Source organism: Fistularia commersonii, chromosome 23 (assembly GCF_037954325.1).
Source record: "Fistularia commersonii isolate RoL2024-O1a breed Wild chromosome 23, RoL_Fcom_v1.0, whole genome shotgun sequence".
NCBI classification, from domain to species: domain Eukaryota; kingdom Metazoa; phylum Chordata; class Actinopteri; order Syngnathiformes; family Fistulariidae; genus Fistularia; species Fistularia commersonii.
In genome coordinates, this window is record NC_141306.1 from 1,043,228 (window position 1) to 1,065,727 (window position 22,500).

General features: G+C 46.4%; 1 protein-coding gene across 11 annotated transcripts in view; it reads right to left on the reverse strand.

The window, feature by feature from the left end:
• The window catches only part of vav2 (vav guanine nucleotide exchange factor 2), a 138,166-nt gene that overhangs the window by 80,235 nt on the left and 35,431 nt on the right, over window positions 1-22,500 (reverse strand). For all 11 annotated transcript variants that reach the window (XM_086170898.1, XM_086170894.1, XM_086170896.1 and 8 more), the window contains exon 2: window positions 8,855-8,971. In XM_086170898.1, the coding sequence (XP_086027024.1) occupies window positions 8,855-8,971 (117 nt within the window). The remainder of the gene's footprint in view (window positions 1-8,854; window positions 8,972-22,500) is intronic.

Genomic DNA, 22,500 nt, shown 5'->3' on the forward strand with positions numbered 1-22,500 from the left:
TTTTTTCATTATTCAAAGAAAAGGGAACCCTCCAGATCAGGTCATGACAAGAACATAAAAACAAAACAAAACAAAACAAACAAACAAAAAAAAAACAGGAAGAAAAATCTAATGAGAATAATAATAAAATAATATAAAATAAGAATCAAAAATTGATTAAAATGATAATCAAAAATAAAATAAAATGAGTGTCACAAATAAAATAAAATGAGAATAAGAATAGGAATAAAATAAAGCCCCAGCATCTTCTGTGGTAGATAATAGATGGATGGAAAATAAAACTAAAACTAAAACTAAAATAACTTTAAATAACTAATGACATAATAATAAAAACAAATTAAAGTGAGGTAAAAATAAACAAAATTAATATAAAATGAATTAAGAATAAAAAAAAATAAAGTTTTTTTTTCTGCGGCCCAAAGTGTTGGAAAATGGCAGATAATGGATGGAAACTAAAAGTGAAATAAATAAAAAAATAAAATAATACAAAAACAGAAGAACAATAAAAAATTAAATAAGATAAAAATAAAAATGTAATGATATAAAATGAGAGAAAGGAAAAAAAATGTAATAAAGCTGCAGCATCTTCCAAAACCCTAAGTGTTGGATTAGTGGTAGATAATGGACAGATTGAAAATAAGAATAAAAATAAATTAAATTAAAACATATAACAAAAAAAGAAACTAAAATAATGAAAAAACAAAATAAAATAAGATACAAATGAAAATAAAATAAGATAAAGTGAACCTAAATGGACCCACGTCAGCCCAAACAGGCGGGAAACTGCAATGACAGGCGACGCCAGCTTGTTATTGCAAAGCGCGAGCGTGAAAGCGACACACACACACACACACACACACACACACACATACACACACACACACACACACTCAGAGCGGCTCCTCATCTCCAGATCAGTGTCTCTCGTTTGCTTCTCGAAGAAAACAAGGGGAACATTTTCCAGGGACCTCAAACGGCGCCCTGTTCTCGCCATCTCTGACTCCGCCCCCTTCTGACTCCGCCCCCTCTGACTCCGCCTCCTGAAGCAGAGCTCCATCTGATCTCAGCCTCTGCTGAGATTCCACTGAGCTCCTTGAGTTTGAGCAGAAGATAGAAACCAATGGTGCTGAAAAGTGTGTGTATGTGTGTGTGTGTGTGTGTGTGTGTGTGTGTGTATGTGTGTGTGTGTGTGTGCGCATGTGTGTGTGTGTGTTTGCCAGCGACTGAGCTGATGGTGGTGACAGGAACAGTTCATTCATCCAAATAAAATCAATAAACATGACAGGAAACAGAGAGGAAGAAGATGAGAAAGTGAAAGTGAAAGTGAAAGTTCTTTCAAGCTGTGATTGACAGCCGGGCGCTCAGAGGTGGGCGGGGCTTGGCCGGCCGCCAGCTCGCCACTCGCCATGCGGCGTCACCCCCGGCAACCGGAGGGTGTGTCGTGTGTCCGCTGCGCCTCGTTTACGTTTTACCGCCATTTGATGGGAGGAGTGGTGTGTGTGTGTGTGTGTGTGTGTGTGTGTGTGTGTGTAAAACCCAATGACAAATTTAATGGCGGGCAAAGGCGGCCAGCCAATCAGTGAAGAGATAATTTCAAAATGTCCGACACAGGGATTAATGGGAGGGCCGGGGAAAGGGTTCTAGAAGGTTCCAGAAGGTTCTACAAGGTTCTACAAGGTTCTCCAGGTTCCTCCAACAGTCCAAAGACCAGTGACTGAAGAACCCACTGGAAAGCTGGGCTCCCTCTGAGGGTTCTCCATGTTCTCGCCTGGGTTCTCCAAAGGTTCTCCAGCCTGGGTTCCATCTAAGTTCTCCATCTACCTGAAACAATTCCAGGACTGTGGTTGGAGAACTCATGTCACAGTAAGAACCTTCAAGGATCCAACCCACTGGAAAGGAAGGCTCCCTTTGAGGGTTCTCCATGTTCTCCTAAGGTTCTCCTAAGGTTCTCCAGCCGAGGTTCCATCCTGGTTCTCGATTTTCCTCCAAAAGCCCATGGCTTGAAGATTCCAACCCTTAAGAAGCTTCCAGGATCCAACCCATTGGTCAAGAAGGTTCCCTCTGTGGCTTCTCCATGTTCTCCAGGTTCCTCCCACCATCCAAAACCAACCAGCAGGTCCCCTGAAGACTCAGTGAGAAGGAGAACTGTTGGACGACGGTATGATTGACAGGCGATCGCCAGCGGTTAAACTCCGCCCCCTTTTGCCGCCGTCCGGCAAACTGACAAACGGATGAATGAGGAACCTCTCTGGTCTCCAACACAACTTCTTGCCTACCTTTGGTTTCATAAAAAGTTTCTCCTCCCAGCGTATCCAACATATTTCCCAACCTTAATAACATTGTAATAGCATTGTAATAACATGGTAATAGCATTGTAATAGCATGGTAATAACATAGTAATAGCATTGTAATAGCATGGTAATAACATAGTAATAACAATATAGCATTATAATATGCTAATCATGAATTTCAGGTGTTTATATTTAAACGTTCCTGTCCATCACGGCGCCCCATGTGGGCTCCACGGGGTGAAGATATAATGAGCCTTCACGCTGTGCCCCCCCCCGCCACACACACTTATTTCCCCCTGCAGCTCCCAGAATAATCTCGGTAACCACGGTAACGGCAAAAGCAAAGCAACATACAGCGTGCTGAGGTCACGTGACCATCCATTGGTATGTTTTGAGGGTAAAATGCCGAAACCCAACGGGGAAAAGGAACGCAAACGGAAATATCGATTTCCTCCCAAAACGATCATAAAATATCATTTTAACAATATAGGGATTAAATAAATCACTTGTGAATATGTGGTAAAAGTGTATTAACCCCTATAATAACACTTTAAAACCTAAAAACAAATGGAAAATAATGATTTCCACGCATCCATCATAAATATAATGTTAACAATATTGACACCAAGTAAATCACTTGAGAATGTGTCGTAAATGTGTAATAACGGTAATAAACACATTAGTTTACAGTTATTGCATGTAATAAGCCTTTAAAACTTAAAACAGCAATCAAAACAATCATGAAATATAATTAACAATATTGAAATTAAATAATTCACTTGGGAATGTGTAATAACCATGTAATAATCATGTTATAACTATGTATTAAACACGTTATTACAGCGTTATTACACGTAATCCTTTAAAAAAGTAAAAACCATCGTACGATGGCGAGCGGCGAGCGGATCCCCGGCAACCAGCCCGGCGATCAGCCGTCCCCACGGCAACCACCTGTTTCTGGCGGCGGGTAACGAGCCCCAGGAATAATGAGGTCACGGGCGGGGTGGGGGGTAAACACAGGAGGGGGGCATTTATAATTCATGTCAGAGGAATTATCATCAGCACCGCCGCATTTGGGATGAATTATTGATCGCGACTTGGAAGCGGGAGATAATAACTGGCGTCGGAGGGGTTGTGGGGGGGGTGATGGACGGGTGGAGGTGGAGGTGGAGGAGACCTTCAGCAGAACATCCACACGCCTCTGAACCCTCGTTTTCACCTTTGACACGATCGGTGATCGATTGATCGATCGATCGATCGGTCGAGGTGGAAAGACAGCAGGAACACAACATGGATGAATGAGTGAATGTTGGATATTTTCATGTGTGGATGAACGAGTGAATGTTTGATGTCCAAATGAAGAGTAAATTAAATGAGCGAATTATTGCATATCTATGATATGAATGAATGAGTGAATACTTTGAAATCTTCATGTGAGAATGAATGAATGGATGGTTTGATGTCTCTATGATGTGGATGAATGAGTGAATTATTGTATGTTATCACATGATTTTTAAATGAAGGAGTGAATAATTGCATGTTATAATTTGATTTGTAAATGAAGGAGTGAAAAATTGCATATTATTGTATGATTTTTAATTGAATGAGTGAATAATTACATGTTATTACATGATTTTTAAATGAATGAGTGAATGATTGCATGTTATTACATGATTTTTAAATGAATGAGTGAATGACTGCATGTTATTGTATGACTTTTAAACGAATGAGTGAATAATTGCATGTTATTTTATGATTTGTAAATGAACAAGTGAGTAATTGTGTCTCCACAGGATGTGTGAATGAGCAAGTGAATGTTGTTTGTCAAAATAATGGATGACTGAGTGAATAATTGCATGTTATTATATGATTTTAAATGAATGAGTGAATAATTACATGTACATGATTTTTAAATGAATGAGTAAATAATTACATATTATTTTATGATTTGCAAATGAACAAGTGAGTAATTTTGTCTCCATAGGATGTGTGAATGAGTGATTGAATGGTTGTATGTTAACATGATGGATGAATGAGTGAATAATTACATGTTTTTATATGATTTTTAAATATATGAGTGAATGATTGTATGTCTCTATATCACATGTAAACAACATGTGGATGAACGAGTGAATGAATGAATGAATGAATCGAGGAACCCCGATGGACACGTGGAGATACAGGAAGTAGAGCCCGTCATCCCTTTCTCTGATTGGTCGGACCAGTGAGCACAATCATCCAATCACACAGCAGCATTATAATCACATTAAGAATATATATGTTGCCTATGTAAATAAACAAATATATTTTTATATTGATAAAAAATACATTTTATATTTATAAGACATAAAAATATCATTTTTATATTTTAAAAAATTATATATATATATTTTTTTTCACAACCCGCTCTGGGCAGATCATAGGAATCTGCAGACGTTAAAATAAACGTGGCGGACAAAATGATTCTCCCGCAGAAAGCGAGGTGTGTAATTACACGCCTATTACACGGACCCGGCTCGTTAGCCGCCCCACGCGTTAATGACTGTGGCGTTTCCACAGAAGCCGCAGCATTCCTGCAAAAAGATTAAAAAAAAACAGAAAGAAAGAAAAAAAAATGATGTAGAGTCAAAGATGTGGCGGTTCTTTGGCGAGGGGGCGGAGCCAAGGACCTTTACAGGAAGTAAACAAACCGAGGTGAGGTTCGACGAGAGGTCGGCCTTACCGCAACACACTCCAATGGCAGAGGGTGTGTGTGTGTGTGTGTGTGTGTGTGTGTGTGTCACATACATAATGCTGAATATAGTTTACATTCTTTCATTCATTTCAGGAATGGAAACGATTAAGAACAATGATAATAATAATGGTAATAATAATCATTATTATCATGATGAATGGTTAAATTTGTGTAAATTAAAAGGGAAATAAGAATCTTAATAAATGCACACAAAATAGATAATGGTAACAATAAGAATTATAAGAATTATTATAATCATTATAAATAATCATATAATGGTCAATTTTTGAATGGGTTTGAAATAAAAAACTCAATAAATAAATACAAGCTCTATATTATTATTATTATTATTATTAAAAATAATAGTAATAATCGAATTTATTTTTGTAGATTATTGAATGCTTTTGTAATTTAAATCTTAATCCTATAAAAAGAGAATTAATAATCATAATAATGATAATATAATAATGACTAAAATAATACTATTAACAATAACAATGAGAAGAAGAAAAAGAAGAAGAAATTATTATAATTTTGTAAATAATTGAAGGAGTTATAGTTATGAATAATGATGTAATGATAGTAATAATTTCAAAAAAAATAAAATAAAATATAGACAAAGTGATATTTTAATAATGACGGTTTTTAATAATAATAATAATAAACTTATTGCAAGAGATGACCCGGAAAAAACAAATCAAACAGAATCAAATAAATAAATTGGTGTTGCTAATAACCTCACGTCAGATGCTAAAGATCAGACAGCGTTAGCGTCGCTAACGAACACGCTCGTCTGCATTTCAAATAAATCCATCTCCTTCCATCACATCAGGTCTGGCAACCGTGTCAGGAAAAAAGGTTGCCATCCTGACACACACACACACACACACACACACACACACACACACAGCTGGAAAATTAGCAAACTGTTGATAGATGGCTAACAGGTGGAGCGTAATTATGCTAATCGCGCCGACGGCCAAATAAACTGATTGCCATGTTCATTTAAATGACGGCGACGCTCCTTCGGCGGTTAATTAAAAGACGGAACGGAAACGGGTCGGATGGAAGGGTCGGGGGGGCAAATAAAAACCTTCTCCGGGGAGTTTTTTTTTTGTTTTAATGATTTTAATGGCGTCGGCGTGAATCTGGAATGATGAATGAGGGAGGGAGGCGCCGTAATAACGATCCTACTTGTTTATTTTCTTTCTTATTTTGGTGATCTTCGGAGGTTGGGAAGATAGCGAAGGTGTTTTGGTGCAGGCTGAGAACATGGTGGTGGTGATTAATGTTCAAGGAGGAAGCTGGAATAAAAAAAATCTTCCTCCTCCATCCTCCCGCCTCACCCTGAAACTTTAATCCCACTCCTGCAGGAAGAGATGAAACGCCTCAAGTTTGAGGTCATATCTCTGCAAACACCATCTTTTTTAACGGTGAGGGGGTTTATATATAAATATCGGTCAAACCGAATTAAAAAGCGCTGGTTATTTTGTAATTAAGGCTTTATTACCATGTTATTACTGTGTTATTACTGTGTTATTACTGTGCTTGAGGAAAATGCTATGCTAAAAGCACACATGCTAAGAAAACATTCCCAAATAAAAAAATAAGCACGTTTATGTTTTCTTTGCACATTTGATCAGAATTCCGAAGGTTGAATCAATAACAAGCTAATAATTGTTGTGTAACTGCAAAACCGCGACTACAAATCAGACGCTGTGATTGGTCCTATCCTGCTAATGATGACATCATTAATGAATTATTGATGAAGATGTTGAATCTTGCGTGTGTTAAAAAATAAAAAAAATAAAAAAGTTTTAGGGGTTTTTAAATCAAATTTAAGAGAAAAGAGCTTCAAATTAACTGCACTTAAGACTCCAACTACTTCCAAGGACAAGCTCAACACCGATTGCGTGTTTCGGGGAATATCGGGAGGGGAATTGATCCGGATACTCGGATGCGATCGGAGGACGAGGGTTATAAATGTGTTTATAAGGAACGACAGCCAGAAGTAAAGATCAACCCCCACTTCCACTTTCTCTTTAAATGTATGTCACATTAGTAGGGATCTCCTCCATTCGATATATTGTAATGTGATGTTCGGCCTAAATGGAAAATCAATAGTTGGGGTGATTGGGGGGCGATCGGGGGGTGCAAGCCAAGACCGGACTAAAGCAATTTCCAAATTGACGTGAAGGAAGGTGGAGGTGATTGATTCCGACGGTCGTCGCAGCTCATTGACTCCCAACCGCCGTCTCCAAGTTCTTCAACCAACCGCTAAGAGTCTTCTTGGAGGGGCGGTTCGATTGGATTGCATGCTAAGTAAATGAGCGCTAACACCCCCCGCTAGTACCCCCATCCTGGGCTGCTCCATCACCGTGATGCCGTTTCTGCAGATCCGACGTCCGCTAAGCTAAAGCAGCGGTAAACGTCTTTTTTTTTTTTTTTTTTTTTTTTTTTCGGACAAAGTTAAAGAGATTAGGAAGCGGAGGGAACAATTCGCCCCCACGGCTCAATCCGGGAGGCTAACAGGGGTGGCGGTCCCGGATTACGGGGCCAATCCCTGATTCCCGCCGCTCAGATCCGTCCCCTCGAGAGCCGTCGATGGAACGCTAAAAAAACCGTCATTATCCTTTGACCCATTTTTTGTGGCAGTTTCGTATTTAATCCCTGCGCGCGGCGCTGGAAGCTATGCTCGCGGAGCTCGCCCTCGTAGGATGGCAGGCACTGGAGTAATCCCGGATTGGGGAGCGAAAGCAGGGGGTGGGATGGGGGTGCTAACTTTATCCTTAGATTTGTTTCAATGCTAGCAAGCAGCACTTCTTGTTCGCAATGATCTAAACACCGCTAGCTCTTACTCTTTAGCGCTGGTGCCTAAAAATTTGGACAACTTTATTGGGCATACCGACCCTGAGGCTTCAGGAGTCGCCTGCTGATTGGCTACTGGAATTTGGAGCTGACAGTTGACATTGCTATCAGCTCCAAGATTACTGGACAAGAGTCCAAGGCAAAGTACCTTCTGGGATCACCTGTAGGACCTTCCAATGGACAGTGGCTCCACTCCACTGGTCCACTGGGCTGTAGACCCAAAACTCAGCAGGACGCTCCTGGCTCCTGGCCATGTCTTGCGAACAAGAACAAACCATCTGAGATGGTTTGGACGTGGACAGAGGAGGGACGGCGAAGATCCAGGTAGAAGGACGCTGAGGTTGGAACTGCAAGGCGGGAGGTCTGGAGGACCAGAGTGGAGATTTATGGATGGTGGGGAAAGAGTACAGGAAGTGAGTTGGTCCGAGAGGAGAGGGTGTGAGGCTGGAGGTAAAGTGGAGGTAGATGATTGGCTGTGGAGATCCCCGAAGGAAGCAAAGGAGTCCAGCAGGGGGCAAGAGGTGGACCGGGTCCTTCTAAAGGTCGAAAAGGACTGACTTGTTTCAGGACTCTTAAACGGACACAGCGTCAAACAGAAGAAGTCGCGACACCTGAACGGCGTTCAAGCACACATGATCCACTCCTTAAAATCTTCTGGAAACACCCGAAACCCGAGCTCTGGTCGGGTTTGTGTTTTGATTTGTCGGGAACCCTCGTCTACGACAACATGACAACTCCTCCGAAGCCAAAGTCAACCCAGAACGTGACGCCCAAACCGGGACACCAGGTCCAAGGAGGTCCAATACGTTCCTGGTTCTTGATCAGCCTTTTAAACCAGCTAAGCTAGCTAACACCGAACATTTGGTCCCATCACCATAGCAACCAGTCGTCCAACTCTCAAATCCAGCGAAAGCTCGCGCCACACCTTAGCATCGGATGTGGTCGTCGCAGAGAAGCTCACCTTGCCGAAGTCCCTGACGTCGAAGAGGTCGAAGGGGTCGAAGAGCTCGCTGCTACGCAGGGCGAACTTGTCGTGGCACACCTTCAGGAACGTCCGGATGTTCTTCAGGCACAGGAACTAGAATGAAGAAGAGGAGACGGGATCAGAGGACCTTCCAGAGGAGATGAGAGCGTTGAAAAGTTCGGTCCCTCTCCGAAGGAGGACCTTCTCCCAGGTGACTGGAAACCTTAAGCTAACAAGCATTTGCTAATAAATAGCATTTCATTGCTATATAATACGGCAACAACAATAAAAACGAAGCCAAATAAGGCAGCGCCGGTTGGAGGCCACGGGGACGTGACCTTCCCGCGACTGCCTGGCATCACGGCTGGTCTTCTGGACGGGAGCGGGAGGGAAAACAAACACAGTTATAGTTTACAGCGACTTTAACACGCCGGACGGTTGACCAAAGGTCACAGATCCGCCGTCGCCCATAGCGACAAGGAAGAAAGAAAAAAAAAAAACAGTCGCTCTTCTGACCTTTCTCACTGTTAGCGCCTCAAGCTAACACCCACAGCCATATCTGCTTCCTTACAAATACTCTCTACATACTATTTTTTTTTTCTTCTATATATGTTTTTCTCCCTCCGGAGCGTTGGAGATGCAGGCAATCAGGTGGACAATGAAACCTCAGGTCGCAGGAGATATTGATGTTCTAGGTACCTGAATTATTACATCACACAGAGCCTCCAGGCAATAAGGGGCTCGGTATTGGAATATGAACGATAAGCCGCCGCCGCCGGCGCTCTGACAGCCCCTTTCATTTCCACCGGCCGCGATGCGAGGTGATAGAGGTGCAGGGAGAAAAAAAAAAAAGGCGTGAGGAACCCGGCGCCGAAAATTCCCACAGCATGCGCGGCGCTTGAATGCACCACGGCTCTCTTTGAGGAAGGTGAGAAAATACGATTAGCATAAAATGATAACACGGCCACACCCTCATATCGCATTTTGTGACCGGGTTCTCCTGCCAGGGTTCTGCTAGGGTTCTCCTTGGGTTCTGCTAGGGTTCTAGGAGGGTTCTGCTTGGGTTCCACCACCCGGGTTCTCACCACGCTCTCCATCTTCAATGCAAAAACAGTCACGAGGTTAAACCGAGACGACGTAGCTAGCAATGAGCGGGCTAACGGTTGGACGTCTCTATATGATTGACAGCTGACCCGCATGGGTTAAGCCCCGCCCCTCTCTCCCCGGGGGCGGCCCTGATTGGCCGATCGGTAAACCCTCAGCGGGAATCCATTTATTCTCCGCACGATGTTTTGCACTTCCTGGTGTATAATGAGAGGGGGGCTATCCGTTGCAACACACACACACACACACACACACACACACACACACACACACACACACACACACACACACACACACACACACACACACACACACACACACCGTCAGAGCTGCAGCAAAGAGATGGCTTCGGTGACATTTGCCGTTGAATGATTCGTGGGGCTGTAAATCTAGAACCTCCCTAATTTAATTTTATATCTTTTGAAATCGTATCTTCTCATTTTAATCTCTTCTTTAATCCCATCGATCCTCCAGGACTTTTTCCAAAGCGCCGTCATTTGATCTCGGTAATCTCTAAATGAGGTAGCCAGAAATTAAGATATAAAATAAATTCTTTGATATCTCTCCAAATTAATTTGCCTATTAATTATTTCTGCAAATTACGGTTAATCAAAGTAGTGAGATAATAATACTACTACTACTATTAATAACACTACTAATAATACTTAAAAATAATAATAATCCAGTCGTTCTTTCTTGCCGTCCTCGAACGCATCACAGCTGAGTGGGCGGAGTCTGAGCTGTCAATCGCCCAATCAGAATTCATTCATTCGTTCATCCGTCCAATCAGGGGTGAATGAATGAATTTCCTCTTTTTTTTTTTCGACTCAACGGTCAGAAGCGGGCAGAGCGTTGCCATGGAGACGGGGATGGAGGAGGAGGAGGTCGAAGGTAAGAAAGATATTTTTTATGCTGCATCACGTGGAATAATGTGGCTCCTGCGGGTGGGCGGAGCCTATTGTGGGGGCGTGGCCATGCACATATGGGCGTGGCCAAAATAGGGGCGGGGCCTGCAAATTTGAACTTCCTCAAGATAAAAACCACAGCAGTGGATGGGATGCATGAAGAAGAGGAGGGAAGATGATCAGATGGTCAGAGATATTATCAGTCAATGGGAGGCTCACACACACACACACACACACACACACACACACACACACACACACACACACACGGAATAAACCCAGGCTCCATGAAATGGCGGCGGATTCTCACTTCCTGTCCGACACACTCCGGCTTTCACTTGTTCAACCCCTTTATTTTATTTTATTTTACATTTTAAAAAAGGGCGCTGCGATTGGATCTCCATGGTAACCACGTTACCCAGCGATGCGTTGTCAAGGAGACGGAGCGCGAGGAAGGGAAGGAAGTGAGGACATGAAATTCATTCATTCATTCGTTCATCTTCTATGTGTAAGAACAGAACATTAATATCTTTCTGGAAAATAATACTCCTTTCACTTTTGAACGTTTTATTAAATTTTTGTCCCAGATGTTCAAGTCGGAGCTCCTGCAAGTGACGGGATGAAGGAGGAGGATGAATAAAACATGGCGTCCGGCATGCTAATGTGCTAATCTCATCCTATTAGCCTTAAAAGCCTGTAAGCGTCCGTGGAATTGACTGCAAGAATGGGGGGGGGGGGCAGCTTCGTTAGCGGGATGGGGGGGGGGGTCGTTAAATAACACATTTGTGTATGTGTGTGTGTGTGTGTGTGTGTGTGTGTGTGTGTGTAAGGTTAATCTCCATTACAAAAGAAGCTAATTCGACTCACAGGGTACACTGTGATCAGGTGAGGGGGGGGGAACACACACACACACACACACATAATTAATATAACCTTCTGCATTTTAAACACACACACACACACACACACACACACACACACATATACAGAGATAGGAAATGAGCCGTGATGCTAGGTGGCGCGCAGCAGACCTCTGTTTGAGTTCACTCGCCATAAAAGAAAAGGAAGTTAGCCTGAAGCTAAAGCTAGGAAGCTAAAGCCCCGCCTCCCACTCAGGAAGGGGAGAAAAAAAAAAAAAACAGACGAGGCGCGATGTCTTCAAGGTACGACTCCTTTTTTCGCGTGACACTGAAGCGGAAAGGACGCCGGCGGAGAACGAAGATGGGAACGTGCACGGAGAACGTGGAGGAGGGGGTTCTTTTATCTCCGAGACGGCGAGCGGTCGCGTTAGCGGCGGCACGAAGATGGATAACTTATTCATACTGGGGAATGGAAAGTAGGGGGGATCTGGTTCCACCCTGGTGGTCCTCTGGGTTCTCCAACCTCCTCCCAAAGGCCTTCAAGGGTGAAGAGATGGACATGATTGACAGGTTAAGCCCCGCCTCCTGCTCCAATGTTAGCTCGCGTTAGCGACCAGAAGCAGGATGAATGAACAAACCAACCCTCTCAGCTGAAGCAGCATCATCAGTCGCTGCTACGTCTTCCTGAAAACAGGAAGTCCACCTGACGTATCTTCTGTTGTTCCTCTGACCTTTAGCGGAGTTCCTCCTTCTTCGTCAGAGGAACATCTGTACATCAATAGTCAGGTGGTGGAACGTTGGGATCTCCAGGGGGTGGGCAGGGCTTTGCCCGTTCCCCGATGAAGGTTTCTGATTGGCTGACAAACTACGGTTATCCAACATTATTCACAAGTTCTAAAGAATTCAATTGGAACATGGAGAACCCAGAGTGAAACAAGAGTGAAAGTGGAGTAAAAACCTAGAACCTTCCTGCTGTGAGGCAGAAGAGCTGCCAACCATACAATGGAGACTATTATTTGGGGATTCAACAGGACTACAAATCAATCTTCTAGGCTACCGGGGTTAAAATTCTTTCCTTGGATAAACCAATTCAATTTTTGGGAGTACCTCAGGCTACAACATGTCCTTTGGTGTACCAGCACTAAAAATTAAAGTTCTGGTGTACCATTCCAAGAAAAAACTCCTTTTTTGGGTGCACCAGGGAAAAAGTACTTCTAGTGTACCATAGATAAAACTCAATCTTTGGGAGTGCCAATCTCCTGGTGTTGAAGAGCTACACGGCACTCTTTGTGAACCAGCACTAAAAATTAAAGTTCTAGTGCACCATTCCAAGAAAAAACTCCTTTTTTGGGTGCACCGGGGAAAAAGTTCTTCTAGTGTACCAGGGATAAAACTCAATCTCCTGGTGTAGAAGAGCTACACGGCACTCTTTGGTGTACCAGGACTACAATAGCTTCTTCGATGGACCAGGAGTACCAGGAGTACAATCAGTCTCCTAGTGTACAAGGGCTACAACTCCTTCCCTGAGCGTACCAGGGCATGGATTCAGGCTACGAGAGTCCGCCGCCCCCTTTAGGGTGCCGACAAACCCTTCGCTGACATCAGATTCACTCAGATCTACAGGTTCCACCGACGGGCCTGAAGGTCGTGGTCCAAAAATAGAAAGCGTACATCTGGGTGCATCATCCGGCCCTCCGTCCAATCCCGTGCCGGCGTGAATGTGTTGTATCCAAGCAACCGGCGGTACCGCGGAGTGCGTTTCCCGCAGCGGACCTTCCGGGCTCGGCGAGCCGGAGGCGGCGGCGGCGGCGGCGGCGGATCCCAGACGCCCACCGATCAATGGCCAGGTGATTTACGGCATCAGACGTAAGAGGAGAAGACCACATCTGTCTTTCCTTCTCCCCCCACGGTGAGCTTCCTTCACAGCTTAGGGCTCAACGGGGTGATTTAGATCCTCCGCCCTCTTCCCCTCCACACACACACACACACACACACTTCCTCCGGAAGATGTGTTACCTTTCACTTTCCCTCACACAACTCTTGCATCATACTAGAAATGTCACGGCGCGGGAAGTTCTTCGGCTCCAACCCCGAAGCCAATCCATTTTCGCCGGCGCCTCCTGAAAATCATCCCCTTCCGACACCCCGACGCTCAAGGAACGCAGAAATGAGAAGTTCTGGAGATGTTTTTCTAGTTTCACCCCGGCACTCCTGATGCTTCTTCCACCCTTTTCCCAAATGACATTATTCCGCGCAAAACTCTTGTGCCACTTTTGGATCGTACCATTACAAGAACACATAAATAACAATAAATAAAAAAGGTGGTTTGGGAGCGACAATGAAATTTCCCACACAAACGAAAGAAAGCGAAGGTCCAATATGGCGTCCAACCAGATGAATGTAAACAAAGACTTCTTCCTCCCGTGTGAAATCTGTTGTATCGTTGCTAACGCCAGGTTTAGCCGTCGTTAGCTTTTGCTAACGCGAATAAAGAAATAAAAATGTCCCGTGAGGACACAGGTGCCCTTTTCCACCTCCACATGCAGCTATGAACGAGTGAATCACCGCTTGGACGAGGTGTTTGGAGCCTTCCAGTCAGATTAGCGTCACAGAGCTTCCGTTAGCACGGGGATGCGTTACCGCCGGCGCCGATTATCTCCAAGGTGACTAATGCTATTAGCGCAGGCTGTTAATTATCCGGCGCTTCAATCATCGCCCCCGTACGCGGCGTCTACCGCTAAAGAGACCACAAGCTAGCGGCTAGCACTCGGTCTACTCCCTGGTTCTGGAACGTGGCTTTGACGCATTAGCGGCTAATCAATGCGCACACACAAACACACGAAAAAAACACACCCCGAGCTCATCGGCTTAAAGCGAAAATGCCGATTTAAGCCGCGGGAGAAGCCGTTCTCCGTGTTATTTTCATTTTCGGTGCGTCTGAGAACCTCATTACTGCTTACCAGGCGTTCGTTTCACGTATTAATGAAAGTGCTAACTGTGCGATCATATTTTCTTTAATTTAATAAGCCCCCCCCCCTCCCTAACAATGGGGAATGGAATGAGCCACACTGGGGTGGCAGATTGCCGAGCTATGACGCTAACGGTCGCTATTTGATTAAATCATATTCTAATAAAGCTCACGAGCGCTAGGCTAATAAGCGAGCTGGCTGTGCGACGCCGGCTAATTAAACCCACTGTATCGGGAAGCCGCCATTTCCCATTCTTTCAAGTTTCCCCTTAAACGCATCACGTCAGCTGTTTGTGTTGACGCCCAGGGCTCCCGTCATGTTCCCTCGCCGTGATGCGCGTTCGGCAGCTACTTCCTGTTTACACTTCCCGGGCAAATTGCGACGGAAAGGTCCCTCGTGATTAATCGGGGCTGAGATAAGAGCGTGGGGGGGGGGGGGGGGGGATGGCGTGCACGGATGATTGAAGAGGGTGCAGCGTTAGGGGCGGAGCCTAAAAAAACTAAAAAACATAAATAAATAAACGTACGAATGAAAAGTGATATATGACATGTGAATGAGTGATTGCATGTGTCAATAAGACGTGAATGAGCGAGTGAATGGTTGTAATTCTAGATGTAGCCCTGTGATTGGTCGGTCCAGGGTGAACCTGCCTCTCGGCCAATCACAGCTCACCAAGGGATGGATGGATCAATAAAACGCTCTCCATCAAAGTGCTGTGGAACTATAAGTAAAGATGATCAGCCAATCATGTAGCAACATTATCATGAATTGCCATCAGTGACGCCGCCATGTTTGTAGTTCAGTAGTTTGTAGTTTTAACCTGTCTACCCACGTGTGTGTGTGTGTGTGTGTGTGAGGCCCATTGACATCTGTATTATCTGGGTGGAGTGGCGACAGATCATCCACACCTGCGTGTGATCACACACACACACACACACACACACACACACACACACACACACACACACACACACAGGGGCAGGTAGACCAGAGCTGATCTAACACATCAAACGGCAGACGAGGCCTCAGCTCTTTATCTTAAACGGCAGCGACTGTGAGGAGCGGCGAGGGCGAGTGGAGGATCTGGGGGGGCCTGACTGGCGGCGGCGGCGGCGGCGGCGGCGGCGGCGGGATCACACGTCCACTTTCTGCCAGTAATCCTTCTGGAGACGAGGAGGTGGGGGTGTTGGTCGCTGCGCCACGAAAAGCAAATGTTACTGGCTTTTGCATCCAGCAGGCAAGATGACGCCAGCCTCCCCTACCCCTACACACACACACACACACACACACACACACACACACACACACACACCCCAGACTGTCTGGCACACGGGTCACGGGAGGAAACCTTTGGAAAGATCAGAGCTCAGGCCCCCGAGCGCTCACAGTGTATAGGCCTGTGTGCGTGTGTGTGTGTGTCTAAAATGCAGGAAATGTGTGTGTGTGTGTGTGTGTGTGTGTGTGTGTGTGTGTGTCCATATGCAGCTGCTTATGCCTCCCAGACGCTACCACTCTGCCTTCTCCATATAATTGGAGGTTCCAGCCTGTGTGTGTGTGTGTGTGTGTGTGTGTGTGTGTGTGTGTGTGTGTGTGTGTGCGTGCTCCAGGTCCAGAAACACGAATGGCCGTCTCAGATCCCCGTGAAACGCCATGAAACATTCACCAGGAGAGCGGGGACTATTTTTAGCGGCGGCGGCGGCGCTCGGACGGGTTTCCTGGCGTGGAGGATAAAATAAACACAGGCTGGCAGGAAACGGCGCGAGCAGGACTTCCGAGGAGGACGCTCGCCGGGCTGAGGTGGGTGACTGGGAGGAGGCTCCGCCCCTTTTAGGCGCCGCCAGGTTTCGAGCGCGTTATCGGGATGGAACCGGCCTTATGTGGTTTTCCAGGAAGCAGCAACGTCACGGAAGGACGACGCAAAGCGACAACGCAGCGCTAACATTCATTCATTCATTCAATCATTCATTCATTCATACCGCTAACCCTCGGTCAGGGTGTCTCTGCTGTCATTGGCTAAGAAGCGGCGTTTGATCTGGACCAATCACAGAGCCACATGGACGTTGATACAACCATTCACTCTTTCATTCATGTCATATAGAGACAGATAAACATTCACCCTCTCATTTACACTTCATATCTAGAGATATGCAACTATTCTATTCACCCTTTCATTCACACGTCATATGGATAAATATCATTAATTCATTTATTTAGTTTTATATATGGATACTTCCATTCACCCTCTCATCACACACTCATTTACATGTTACATAAACAACACCATTCACCCTCTCATTTAAGCTTCATTTATAGAAATATAAATATTCACCCTTTTATTTACATGTTACATAAACACACCAGCATTCACCCTGTCATCACATCACAAATAACATTCATCCATTCATTTAGCTTTGCATAAACATATAGAGACGCGCAACATTCACCCTGTCATGTAAACAGTTTCCACATATAAAGCGCTCTCATCTACTTCCTGTTCCAGATCAGAAAGTATCACACACACACACACACACACACACACGCGACCTCGAACACACTGCAGACAGCCTGCGTCAGTGTGCAACCAGATGTCACAGAGGTACTTTTAGGTCCGATAAACTCTCACACACACACACACACACACACACACACACACACACACACACACACACACACACACACACACACACACACACACACACACACATATGTGTCATGTGTTATTACCTCTCATTGGCTGGGTGATAAATATTCACACACACAATTATATAGCACAATATCCATTAGATACTGGCTTTTAAGCTAGTTAGCATCAGTTAGCATAACAGGACAATATCCATTAGATAACGGCTTTTAAGCTAGTTAGCATCTCAGGTGATTAATGATGATTTCGGTTTTGGGAGTGTTTGGAGGGGAGCCGGGAATCGAACCGTCAACCTCCGCCGTAGAGGAAGAAACCAACGTCGAGGAAAGACGCTAATCGTGGACGGCTAAGCGGCGCTACGAGCTACGAGTTGTGGCGGCTCTCGGAGGGCGGAGGTGAAAGAGACCTCCACTTTCTCTCTTTCTTTCTTTCTTTCTCGTTCTCTCGCTCGCCTCCCACACAGCTGGACTCCGCCTGCAGCCTCTCTTTAAAAATAGGAAGAAGGAGAGAAAAAAAAAAAAAGGAAAAAAAAAAAAAAAGCTGTCACTCTGGATTTAGCCTACTTTCCAACATGGCCATTAATTTCAAAGCAGATGGTTCCAAAAAGAAAAAAAAAAAAGAGGAGTGGGTCGGGATGGATGGATGAATGGAGGAGGGGTGAGTCGCCGCCGCAGCAGCAGGAGGTTTTGACGTTTTCATCACCTCTTTTCATCTCGTTTATCTCCGAGAAAGGAGGGCGCTAGCAGCCGTTAGCCGTTAGCTCGGCTGCAGGAAATAGGTGAGCGGCGAAATGAAGAGGCGGTTTTCTGGAATTAAATCTCAGAAGGAGGTGGAGGTGGAGGGAGCGTCTCCGTGGCGATAACCCATAAAGCACGCCGGCGGTTGGAGGCCGATAAAGCCGCCGCCGCCGCTTCCGTGTAATTAATTAGCGTGGGCCGGCGTTAGCGTAGCGTAGCGGCTAATGGACGTCGGGACGTTTTGGTAAATCACCTCGCAAACAAGGCGTCCCTCAAGGACGGACGTTTATCATGGCCTCCTTGTTGCCGTGGAAACACGTCGGTGTAATGTCCCGGGTGATCATGGGGGACCATGGAGGACCACATGGTGGACGGGGGACGTCCACGAAAACAACTACGACTGACTCATGAGGGAGAAGGTCGGTGGACCATCTGGTCACAGAGGTCCAGCAACATCATGGAGATGGTTAAAGCCCATTTGGGGGGAAAAGATGCCAGTTTTTTGGAGACATGTCAACGTAGGACCTGGTGGAGGCGGGTGGAACATCTGGGAGAGGTCATGGAGGTCTATGGACGTCATGGAGATGGGAGATGTTCGTACGTCGGAGAGAGGATGTCGGTTTGATGCCTCCGGATGAACTCGAGTGACGTTTGTGAAGATGAGCAGGAGGTCAGAGGAGGCTCATCCTCCTCGGAGGGGGCGGGGCCTGGTTGCCGGGGGCGGAGCCTGGGGACGAGGGGCGGAGCCTGAGGGCCGACGGGAGGCAGTGAAACTCACATGAAGCTCCAGGCGTCTGGGTGGAGGAAACATCTGCTTCCAATTCAACCCTCCAGGAAAAAAAAATGGCGCAGATTTCAAAACAAACAATTTGGTTTCCCACCGGACGAAAAAAAACAAAAAAAACACCTTGTTTTAATTTTCACCGAAACACGACGTGAATCCGGATGCATCACGGATACATGTTTGCGCACACACACACACACAAACACACACATAATGATAATTATTTTGAAATAAGAACAAATAAATAGTATGCAGCAAATGAATATGCGTGACTAGCCGCTAGCCACTAGCAAGAACTTCGTTCCTGCTAAGCTAGTAGGGAAGTAAAGGAGTCTGATGACGCCGTGCACGGAACGCGCCATCTATTGGGCGGTGGGGGTGGGGGGGACATATAAGGTTGCGTCTGAGCGCGTGCGTCACCACGTTCACAGATAGCATGTTCCAGGAAGTAGACGCTCTATCCTGCGCATAAAATAAAAATGCTTAGTGGCATTTTCATTTCTAAAAAAATAACAAATAAATAGCGTGCAGCAAATGAACACCCATGGCTAGCCACTAGCCACTAGCCACTAGCCACTAGAGAGTGCCTCATTCCAGCTAAGCTAGCTGAGTGCTAAAGCTAAACAACGGCAAGAGTGAGGAACAACAATAAAGGAGTCTGATGACCTCGTGCACGGAGCGCGCCATCTATTGGGCAGTGGGGGTGGGAGGGACATATAAGGTTGCATCTGAGCGTGTGCGGGCTCAGGAAGGGGGCGGGGCTAAGCGCCCACCACGTTCACAGATAGCATGTTCCAGGAAGTAGACGCTCCATCCTGGGCATAAAATAAAAATGCTTAGTGGCATTTTCATTTCTAAAAAAACAACAAATAAATAGCGTGCAGCAAATGAACACCCGTGGCCAGCAACTAGCCACTAGCAACTAGCCACTAGCAACTAGCCACTAGCCACTAGCCACTAGCCACTAGCAAATGCCTCATTCCAGCTCTGCTAGCTGAGTGCTAAAAACCAAACAAAGGCAAGCGTGAAGAATGATAGTAGGGCAATAAAGGAGTTTGACGGCGGCGTGCACGGAACGCGCCATCTAACGGGCAGCGGGGGGGGGGTTATCGTGAAGGGGAGGGCAGGGCTACTGTAAGCCGATGTACTGAGAGGTAATTATTTGGATACCGATACGAGAGGGAGAGGGAGGGAGTGTTGAGCGTCTAATACTATTTGGAAACGATCCGGTCCAGTCTATTACATGAAGGAGGGGGGAGGTTGGCGGCGGGGGAAGCTCGCTGGCAGAGTAATGGAATATTTGATCAGCGCCGACACGCAGCGGCTCCGCCGGCGTGAGGCTAATGGCCGCGTGTCGGACAAGCCGCGCAGACGTTTGTTTTACGACCTCGGGCGCCTGAGTCAGCGGGTTCTCCCGGTTCTCCAGGAGGCCGGAGCGGAACCCCATCGGGGGCTTCGGGGTAAATCGTTTTCCCAACCTTGGCGGGGTTAAATAAACACGTTAACTCCAGGCGGCGGGGCTTTAGCAAAGGCTAGCTAAAGGAAAAGGTCCTCAAATGAGGACGGTGGGTAAATTTTAGCCTCTGTCAAGCCGCTGGTGTTTTTTTGCCCGTTCAAAATTAGCAAACAGGAGTTTGTTGCTAACGCTAGCATGTCATTTAACTCACTTAAAGACGTTTAACCCCTGATAGAAGAGTCGGGTTCCACTGGAGAATGCCTCACTCATTCCCCCTAGCCGCAATGCTAACAGTTAGCATTGTTCACACAACAAGGACCCAGTCCCACGTGCCCACTTCCTCCTGTGGTACCCATCTTTAGCCACCAAGCTAGCAGCCGCCCGCCCTGGGGGGGCACGCCACGCTCCTGCACGGCAGCCACGTGGCAAAGATCGGAACATTCCGATGTACCTCGTCGGAGACGATCGGAATCTACGAATAAAAACAAACAAGCGAAGCGGTCGAGAGGCTAAGTGTCGAGAGAAGGTGCTCGGGCTTAGCGCGCTACGACGACGCGGCTGGGGGCGTCATACGTGCACTAACATGAGCGCATGTGTGTGTGTGCGTGTGTGTGGATGCGTGCACGTGTGTGTGTGTGTGTGTGTGACGGCGCAGGACAAACACTCCATTTAAGTCCTATCTGAAGAAGCTATCGCGCTGACGACGGGGAAAAAAACACACGCAGGCAAATAAACCCCAGATGCTATCGCACTGCGCTCGCACGGGGAGGAGGGGTGTATCCCGGCGCGCACGTACGTGCCCGCATGCATGCGTGTGCGCGCACGACGTGCACACACCCCGAGGCCACGACGTGCACTCTTTAATGACTCAATAGAACGGTCGATGTGGCAGGAACACGGAAACTCAGGTGAGTCGAGCACGAAGCCGGGTTTACGGCCCTCGCTGTGATAGTTAATGGAGCCGAACACACACACACACACACACACACACACACACACAAACGCACACACACACACACACACACACACACTGAGAGCCAGGTATTTTCGTCGGGAAGCAAGAAGGTTGTATCCAGGTTGGATTATAAAGCGCATTACAGTCAATAAGATCAATCGATCCGTGACATCCCATAATGTCTTCAAAATGGCCGACGGTACGCTTGAACTGAATTCGGCTAAATTGGCCAATCACGGCGGAGGAAAGAAGCGCATCAATCACCCGTCAGCTGTCAATCACGTGCCGTACAGGCCACCATTCACACGTCTGGACCTCGGAGGGTCTCCATGAACCTCCTGCAGGTGTTTTGGAGGAACCTGGAGAACCCTGAGGAACCCTGTGGAACCCTGAAGAACCCTGAGGAACCCTGTGGAACCCCATGGAGACACGTTGGAGAACATGGCCGCCGTGGGAACACGACCGGCGACCACGCTGCTCTGATGAACCCTCGCCGGAGCTTCAGCTCCTGGACGTTTCTATGGGCTAACATCTCCCAGGCTGGTCCTAGCTTCTCCTGGAGGAGTCGTAAAGCGGCGAGGACCTCCTCGCCGAGGCCTGACTTACGAGAACAGGAAGTGAACGTCGCGGCGCCGCACGGCGCTTTTACATCCGGAGGAAATAAAAATAAATAAAGCCGCTTTTACGAGTGCGCCGTCAATCCCAAGGAGACATTAAGCCAAATGTGTTGCCCTGGATTTGTGTGTGTTTTTATGGCGCGCATCAGCGGCGGGATCGCCGCGGGAACGCCATCATGAAAATTTGTTGCCTCGATACCAAACACACACACACACACACACACACACACATTTAAACCGCTTTATTAGATTTCGTGTTGGCGTCTCGCGGAAAATGAGGAGCTTCTTGTTTCTGGAGAGGTTGGATCCCGCCGCGTGACGGATGGACGGACCGCGGCGTATATCCCATAATAATCAGCCTCCCGCTGTTTGGGTTCTGCCATTTCCGCCGAGCCGGTGAAATCCGTGAAAATAAAAACGCCCGCGGCGAGGGCTCAGGCGCTAGCGGGCGGGTTAGCGACGCCGGATGCACACGGGATCTTTCAAAATGGACGGATGTCAATGAAGGAGAGGGTGAATGAATCGATGAATGGATGAAAACTAATAGCATCAGTTAGCATAACAGCACAATATCCATTAGATACTGGCTTTTAAGCTAGTTAGCATCAGTTAGCA